The 9,302-nt window shown below is 42.9% G+C and overlaps 2 protein-coding genes across 13 annotated transcripts in view; both read right to left on the reverse strand.

Annotated features, from left to right (window-relative positions):
• Positions 1-93, reverse strand: part of NUP210L (nucleoporin 210kDa-like) — a 51,303-nt gene extending 51,210 nt beyond the window's left edge. The window contains exon 1 of the mRNA XM_014540640.1: positions 4-93. Within this exon, the coding sequence (XP_014396126.1) occupies positions 4-93 (90 nt within the window). The remainder of the gene's footprint in view (positions 1-3) is intronic.
• Positions 94-1,292: 1,199 nt separating this feature from the next.
• Positions 1,293-9,302, reverse strand: part of TPM3 (tropomyosin 3) — a 30,197-nt gene continuing 22,187 nt past the window's right edge. For 7 of the 12 annotated variants that reach the window (XM_014540762.1, XM_014540765.1, XM_005867456.2 and 4 more), the window contains one exon: positions 3,192-3,952. In XM_014540762.1, coding sequence (XP_014396248.1) covers positions 3,931-3,952 — 22 coding nt within the window. In that variant the 3' untranslated portion in view covers positions 3,192-3,930. Of the gene's footprint in view, positions 2,663-3,191; positions 3,953-9,302 lie in introns of those variants that run through there. The other 5 variants (XM_005867455.2, XM_005867454.2, XM_005867459.2 and 2 more) reach the window with 2 other exon arrangements.

A 9,302-nucleotide genomic window follows, 5' to 3' on the forward strand; every position in this document is an offset into this window, starting at 1 on the left:
CACCAGCACCAGCAGCAGCAGCAGGAGGCGGTGTCGGGGCGAGCAGGAAGCCTGGCCCGGGCCTGGGGGGCCGGGTGTCCCTGAGCCGGTCATGGCGCCTGTGGGTTCAGGTTTTCTCACCGAGGCCGACCAGCCCCACCAGCCAATCCTCGTGCGGAATGCCAGCGGGAGGCGGGGCCGCCTGGCTCGGAATTGTGGGAACCCCTCTACTCAACGCTCAGCAAACCAACAGGATGGAAACTTCAGGCACAAACCCAGCTGCCCACTTAAATATTGGAGGGCAGATCTTGTTAGTAAATAAAACTTCCTCCCAGTTTAATTCGATTGCCTACCTTGTTATTTGGCCCCTAACCCCACCCCACCTCCAATTTTTATTTTTATCTTTTGAGGGAGGGCGGCAGTAATTTCTATGCATTGATCTGTGCCTATTAACGGAAAAACTTTCCAGTCTGAAGTATAAACAGCTAGAGCTGGTCGTTGTCAAGGGAGCCGTGTCATTTTTACTAGTATGTCAGATTCATGGCCAGCCTCATGGCCAGGGTGCAGGAATGCCAGGCACTGGTATGTCAAAGGCAACTTTGAAAGCTATCCACTCACACAATCTCTAAGCAAATACTAAGAGCACTTCTTTAAAAATACAAAACAAAACAAAACACAACAACACATTTTATTGATTTCAGAAAGGGAGAGGGAGAAGGAGATAGGAACATCAATGATGAGAATCATTGATGGCTGCCTCCTGCACGCCCCACACTGGGGATTCAGCCTGCAACCTGGGCATATGCCCTGACCAGCATTTGAACTGTGACCTCCTGGTTCATAGGTCGAGGCTCGACCACTGAGCCACACCGGCTGGGCTAAGAGCACTTCTTGTTAAGGGTTTCATGTTCCATTCCGGGTCAAGGACACGTGCAGGAGGCAACCAATCGATATGCCTCTCACATCGATGTTTCTCTCTCCACCCCCCTTCCACTCTCTCTAAAAAATAAAAATGGAAAAAATATCTTCAGGTGAGGGTTAACAACAAAAAAGGACTGGCACATGATTTTTTTCAAATTTTCCCATTTACCCGATAATACATGGTATCTTTGTTTTACCGTTGTTACATCAGGACATAACAACTAGGAACTCAGAGCTGAGTTTTGAACCCCGTTTGGTATGCTACCAAAGCATATAATCCAATGTCCTGTTGCTACCACCTACAAAGGTCTGAGTTTTAACCCAAACCTCAGTTCCTGTGGAGAAAGCACATTTGGATTAGTAAAAAAAAAAAAAGTCAAGTAGGTCTGACGGTTGGAGGGACTGGTTCTTTATTTTAAAAAGATACTTGTTCAATTTTCAGTATCAAAACAGTTACACTATTGGTTTCTCTTTCTCCCAACTGGCCCCCAAAGGGACCACACCAAAGGAGAGTACATTTTAAGCCAATAAGCTGCAGGATGCGCACCTAACAGACCTCACAGAAACCTCACTAAAAATGGGGCATTAGGTAGGGAAAGAAACTTAACGATCAGCACACTGCCAGCCCAGACTGTAGCGAGCTCTCACAGCCAGACGGGGTGGCCCGTGTGCCCCAACCCCAAAGAAGCAAAGTTTCAAAATAATACAAAATTTAAAAAGTTTTGTACATAAACTATTCAAGATTTCTCCAGCACTAACTGGTACAAAGCACAATGAGATGGCACTTTTAGAGACAGCAGCTTCAGACCCAGAGGAGGGTAATGAGATGAGTTTCATTTGGCTAAATCAGTGGCAAAAACATAATTTTCCTTCTTTCAAGGAGGCAGGAGAGCAAATAACTGGTCACTTCAACCTAAGGGGCACATGATCCATTTTGTGAACCATTGGGCTTGAAAGGGAAGAGATGGGACTAGAATTTGGTCTCTGACGGAGAGGTCTCACCATTTTAATTTGGTCACTTCTGATGAAAAAATAAATTGCCCAAAGATGCCTTAAAAGCTGAAACCTAAACATCACTTTTTTTTTCTTTTTTTGTGGCTAACTCCTCCTGGAATCACCTTTTCGATTTGGCTAGTGCTCTGCACAAAGCAATGATTCCCCATAGTGGAGTCATTCTCTGGGCTCTATGTGGCTCTCAGTAAGGCAGGCCCATACCTCTTTCCCTCCTCTATGGAGAGGGCAATATGGATTAAGCTGAAAAATTACCTCCTAAAAGCGAGAAGGGATTAGACTGCTGCTTGAGAACTGTGGAATTATTTGGAATGTTTTACAAATGGTTGCCACATCAACAACAAAAAAGGTAATTACAAAATGTGTACATCACAACATGCTTTTAAAGACACTTTGCATTGTGCTCACATTCCCTTAAATGTTGTTCCCAAAGGTGCTCAGCCCTATCAAAATCTCTGAGGGGAGGCAGAGACAATTTGGTGAAAAAGACACGGGTGGGGCGGTGGGAGGCAGTGAAAGGAGAAGAGGGTGGTGGGAGGCAGTGAAAGGAGAAAGCAGCCTTCCAGTTAAAGATCAGCCCTCAGTTTAAAGGTCAGCTTCAAGCAGGCTGGCCTCAGGCGGAGTCAGGGTCAGAGGGAGGAGCAGCGGCAGGGCGGGACTGGGTGGCTCTACATCTCATTCAGGTCAAGCAGAGTCTGGTCCAGCATCCTTTGTGTACAGAGGTGTTCCTCTTTGGTGCATTTCAGTTTATCTAATGGGGGTAAAGGAGAGACATTAAAAGCCAGAAGTAAATTTCAAGGTCTACCCACTCTGAGAACTGCTCCTGTTGCAGGGGAGCTGCAGACTAATAAAGCAGTTGCCTTCTCAGCCACGGAAGTGAGCTATTGCATCACTTGGTTTGCAGGGCCTCTGGCTTGCCTACTGCAGTTGCAGGCGCTGCTGTACTTCTGGGGGAGTTGGGAACCTTATCAGTCATTTCCTCTACTTCCCACACCCAGCCAAGCCTTATCGCTTTCAGTCCCCAAAGGAGGCAGCCTTAAACATCAGCATCAACTCCTTTAGGCTTTGCCCAGAGAACAATGGCTCACTGAGGTTTGACCACAGAGAATAAGAATGGGTATATGTCTACCATAGAAACATTAGGATCTCAACTTGAAAAGCGTACAGGGGGATTCTCAGAGCTAGAGAGGAAAGGAACCATTGGTGGGATAAATAAAAGAATCCCCACAGTTTAAGTAAAATATCTGTAAAGAAAATAAAGCCAAGAATACTATCAAACGTATATGTGTAAGCAAAACCTTAAGATTTTTGCAGTGTTTATTCAGAACTAGCTTGTGACACAGTTAGTTAAAATTAAACATAAAATCAGGAAAAAGCAACATGGAAAATGTCAGGAAGAAAACCAGCAGCTGGACATTAAAGAGAATCCAATCTGCGCAGAAAGCAAACCTCTCTGACTGCTCTAGGGAGGTGGGAAAATACTCCAATCGTTCACTCAGGGAAGGCGATGGCACACAGATCTAGGAATATTCCACGCCCTTTTTTTGCATCCAGTCAGAAGGGCCCATCGCTGGGCCTGCAGATAAAGCAGTTACAACATCTTGTCAAGTCATTCCTTTTATTGTTAGAAAACATCCATGCAAGGGAAGTACCCTACAGTCAGTGCACAAGTGAAAGAGCAGCAAATCAGGGTGGAAAGCAGAAAACTCTCCCAAGTTTTCTCACTATAACCTCTCAGGCCCCTCCCTTCATCACCCACAACCTCTTGAAAAGGGACAGAAATGCAGTATTAAACATTCCTACTACACAGGAAGTCAACAATATTCTAACCGCCCCAATTGAAAAGCAATTTGCTTAGGGCAACTTAGTAAACTTTAAAAAGACAATCAGCTTTTTGCTGGGGTCCAGGTCAGTGGTGTGAGCAATAAGCTCGGTTTAATGGGCATCAGGGAGCCCTGCCATCAGTCACATAGATCATGCAGCGTTAGCTTCAGCTCATTAGAAAGCAGGCGGTTTCGCTCAAGTTGGCTGTAGAGACGCTCTGCAGCAGCGACAGGAAGGAGAGAAAACAAGAGGAGAGGAGAAAGAGGAGGAGAAAGAGAAAAAGGGAAGGTTAGTAGAGAACCAGATGTAAATCTGAGACTTTCAACTAGCTGGCACACACGACATGCATCTGTAAGGCAGAATGGGTGCAAGGACGATTCAAACCGAGGGCAGTGAGAGTCAGTCAGTTGATGGAAAGATCAACAGAGGAATAAAACAAAACACTCAGACCAACAAGTTGGAAGGACAACATTATGAGGGAGAAAAAACACATTCATAGTATATATTCCGTAGGTTGAGAAACGGAGACAAGTGAAATATGGCAAAGAAAGGAATACAGCTCAAGTCTAAGAAATACATTTATAATAATTGAACCAGGTTTGAAATGACCAAGTGAACAGTTGAACATTTTTCTGTAAGAGCATTTAATACACCATTATGAATGGTAGATTGGGGCAAATATCCCTATACCCACTTAATCCTACACTTTCCAATGCTTCTTGTTGTAGGCACTGGAATAGAACTATCATAGTGGTTTATTTAATCAAAATCCAACTTCCCCCCTTTTAAAAACAAAACAAAAAAACCCAAACCTGTTAGGGTTAACAGTGTGCTCAGGGCCAGGGAAGTTGAATTACTGGTACAAGCCAATCAAGACTATCCTATTCTAGTTTTTTTCAGATTCACTTGCAGCTAGGGGTGGTCATGTGATCCAGTTCTGACCAATGAGATATAGATATTAATCTGCTGGGAGTTCCTGGGAAATTTTAGCTTCCCTTCTGGCCTTTGAATATGGATGTGATGGCTAGAGCTACATATTCCAACCTTAAAAGACCAAAAGAATCACACTAAGTCCAGCTACATTAGACCACAGCTGCTCAAGTCTAGACTTTTATTATGCAATAAAAATAAACCCCATATTTATTTTAGCTACCGTTAAGCTGTTTCCTATAACCAAAGCATTCCCGAGACAAGTAGTTAAGTGCTCAAGTTCCTTGGCTTTGTCTGGATTTTCTACTTGGAGCACACCTTAAAGAGGGGGTACGGAGAATTCAAATCCAGCACAGGGGTAATGGAAATTTGTATCAGCCTCTGAAGTTCACGTAAAGTTTCTTCCTGTTTTACAGTCTGTTTCAAAATTGTCTCAAGATGTCACCATGAGCCCTGGTCAGTGTAGCTCAGTGGTTCGAGTGCCTGAGCACCAAAGGGTCTGCCTGGGGTTTGATTCCTGGTCAAGGGCAAGTACCTGATTTTGGGTTCGTTCCCCCACCCACCTCAGACAGGGCGGTGCAGGAGGCAACTAGTCGATGTGTCTCTCTCGCATCGAAGCTTCTGTTTCTTTCTCTACCTCCCTCCCCCTGCCCATCCATTCCATTCTCTCTGAATAGCAATGGAGAAAAAACCCTCAGGTGAGAATTAACAAAAACAAAAAAGGTGTTAATATGAAAAAGATACTTTTATGTTCCTAATAATACTTTCCACTTTATGTACACTATCAAAACAAAAAGCTTAGCCCTGGCCGGGTGGCTCAGTTAGTTGGAGCATTGTCCCGCACACCAAAAGGTTTCGCGTTTAATTCCCAGTCAGGGTGCATATGAGAGGCACCCGATCATGTTTCTCTTTCTCCTTCTCCCCTTTCCTTTTTTTTTTTTTTTATTTCAGAGGAGAAGGAAAGAAACATCAATGGAGAGAGAGAATTATTGATTGGCTGCCTCCTGCACGTGCCACACTGGGGATCAAGCCTGCAACCTGGGCATGTGCCCTGACCTCCTGGTTCATACGTCAACACTCAGCCACTGAGCCATGCCGGCCGGGCTTTCCCCCTTCCTTTTATTGTTATCTTTTTCTTTGGTATTTTTTTATTTTTTTATTCCTTTTAAAATCAATAAAAACATATCCTCAGGTGAGGATTAAAAAAAAGAGAAAAAAGAAAGAAAACAAGCATACATGTATAAGAAGATCCTGGGAGGGAATACTCCAAAATAACAGCTGTTTATTTTATTTAATTTATTTTTTTAGAGAGAAAGAAGGGAGGAGAAACATTGATGAGAGAGAACCATACATTTTGGCTGCCCACTGTACAATCACTGGGGATTGAGCTGGAAACCCAGGCATGTGCCCCTGATGGGAATCGAACCCGTGACCTCTCAGAGCCACACCATCCAGGACAATAGCTGTATATATATATTTTTTATTGATTTCAGAGAGGAAGGGAGAGGGAGAGATAGAAACATCAATGATGCAAGAAACTCATTGATCAGCTGCCTCCTGCACGCCCCACACTGGGGATCAAGCCTACAACCTAGGCATGCGCCCTTGACCGGAATTGAACCAGGGACCCTTCAGTTCGTAGGCCAATGTTCTATCCACTGAGCCAAACTGGCTAGGGCAGCAGTTCTTAACCTGTGGGTCGCAACCCCTTTGGCAGTCGAATGACCCTTTCACAGGGGTCGCCTAAGACCATCTTGTATATCAGATATTTGCATTACGATTCATAACAGTAGCAACATTACAGTTATGAAGTAACAACGAAAATAATTTTATGGTTGGGTCACAACATGAGGAACTGTATTTAAAGGGCCAGAAGGTTGAGAACCACTGGGCTAGGGCAATAATAGCTATATTTTAAGGGGCAGAAATTAGAATGAACTTTTAAAATTGCACTGCCCTCCAAACCAGTGGCTCTCAATACAAGCAATATTAATATTGCCTTTCCTCTCCTCTCAGAGGACAATTTGGAAATGTGTGGAGGCAGGCTTTCATTGTCACAGTAACTAGAAGGCCATACAGATATTTACTGGGCAGAGGGCAGTAATAAGTAGAATTGTTCTGTACGCCCCAGGATTATCCTGGACTAAATTTAAAAAACCCCACTATACTAGTCTATAAACTCCATGAGGCCTAGGATTGGACCTGTCACATTCACTGGGACACCCTTACACATAGATTCCATGTGCAGCCTGACTCCCCTGTAGCATCCACAGTCACTGCTGTCTTGGAACGAAGGTGTAAGCAGAATCTTATCCCTTAAAACAGTCTGGTCAATGAGGGTTTTGTTCCATTTAGGGGAGAAATAGAGAAGTGGGAGCATTTTATTGCTTGATTAATTCCCAGAACGCACAGTTCCCTTAGAATTTCATGAGGTCAGAAAGACAAATGTGGTTGTTCTCTCACAAGGAACTTATTTAATAAGTAAAGTTTTAAAGTCTGCTATCTCTAGTGACTAAAACTTCAGGATCAGATACCAGCTCATTAAAGCTCTTGGTTCCCTGATAACAGCAAAATAAAACAAACAAAAAAAGGCAACCCAGAGAGTCCATCTGGTCTCATTCCTTTTAGCCGTGCCTAATTAATTAGAGAACAATCTCATGAATACGGGACATCCTTAAGCTTCGTCGTCTGAATTAGGTCAACTTCACTCAGTAACAGGAAAGGGCTCAGAGTAAAGGGAACTACATCAACTTTAAAGCCTCCAAGTTCCAGGAAGGGAGAAGAGATTTTGCTTTTGATATTTTCCCCCCACCCCCAATGTTGAGGTTGGGGAGTATTCCAACAATACTACAGGAAAGGAAAAGAAGCTAAGATAAGGCTGCCTAAAATAACAGGTTAGAGCCACCCGTCAGGTAACTTGGGGTGCAGCCATGTTTTGTTCATCATTCCAACAATGGTAACAAGGAAATAAAGAATACACATTATCAGCCTGTGGTTCTTTCCTAGAAATTAAGAGGAAAAAGTTAAGATGTCAAGCACTTTACTCTGAGATTACCAATGATGCCTGACCCCATTCCAATAGAAGATCCAGACTTAAGTATTATAGGATGGTTTCCGCAAGGATACAGAGTATTAAATTAAAGAATGAATTTAACATAACATTTCAAATTTTACTCAGCTGCCATGGCTTGCTGGTCTCTATCCTTGATCACACCAGCCATGGACATGGAGAAAGACAGGAGCTACCAGGATAACACTTCACTTTTCTCATTCCCATTCTCTCCTTTCCTTTTTAAGAAGCCCCTCTGTACCAAAGTCAACTCCTTCTGCCCAAATACTAAAACATCTATTATACTATCCAATGCAGTAGCCACTAGCCACATGTGACTGTAAAATTTAGATGAAAAGTAACAGAATTAGAAATTTAGTCCCTCAGTAATATTAGCCATATTTTGAGTGCTCAACAGCCATATGTAGCTAGTGTCTACAATACTTTCCACCAATTCACTTTTTTTCTCTGTGAAATATGTCTCCTCTCCTTGCTCAAGGCTCAAAATGTACCCTTCAAATACAGTAGCAACGACATCGTCCCATCTTCAGTTAATTTCCTTCTTAACCTATCGAAGTTGAGAATCATTGAAATCATCAGCCCTGAACTTCATAAAGTATCAAGGCTACTCATTCTCCTTTATCCCTCTAACCAATTCCATTTGGCTTCCTCGTCTATAGATTTTTCTCTTTGATTAATTCTTCTTTTTACATTTACAATTGTCTTTTAAGGTTCTAACTTACTTCCATGGCCTAAACTGCTTGTCACCCTTATGGATTCCCAAATCAAGGCCCAGGATTGTTTCACCTGGATACTTGATAATTTTTCAGACTTATAGTCTCTACCTTCCACATGTCCTCCCTACACCTATACCACCAGCATTTTCCCACGCTCAGAACCAGTCCTTGACTTTTCCTCCTCACATTTAGTGGCGAGGGGCCCTTCAAAGTACCCATCTTCATGCCATCTCTTCACCACCATTACTCTAGGCCAGATTATTACCCCTAGGAAAACTGCAATAAACTAACCCAGTTTCCCAAAGTATGGCACAGTCACTGCTAGTGGAGGTGAGATGTCAAGCATTATGCATTTGTGAATTTAAAAAATGTTTATTATCTGTATTTCTTTAATGTGCATTAGGAAACACAGTAGCACACATCAAACCTTTGATTTCAAGTTAGAATTGTGTAGAGCAGTGGTTCTCAACCTGTGGGTCGCGACCCCTTTGGGGGTCGAACGACCCTTTCACAGGGGTCGCCTAAGACCATCGGAAAACACATATATAATTACATATTGTTTTTGTGATTAATCACTATGCTTTAATTATCTTCAATTTGTAACAATGAAATTGGGGGTCACCACAACATGAGGAACTGTATTAAAGGGTCGTGGCATTAGGAAGGTTGGGAACCACTGGTGTAGAGTAAGAACAAAACAAAATTGAAACCAAGAGCAAATTTGAAGAAAACAATGTAGGCAGTAAGTGAATACGGCAAGTCCCCAAAGTGGTATGCAAATGGCTGAAATTTGGGAATCATTGTCTTCATGGATCACTTTGATAATCTGCTTCCCTTCAAATATATTCCTC

This window comes from Myotis brandtii, unplaced genomic scaffold (genome assembly GCF_000412655.1).
Source record: "Myotis brandtii unplaced genomic scaffold, ASM41265v1 scaffold250, whole genome shotgun sequence".
Classification (NCBI taxonomy): Eukaryota; Metazoa; Chordata; class Mammalia; order Chiroptera; family Vespertilionidae; genus Myotis; species Myotis brandtii.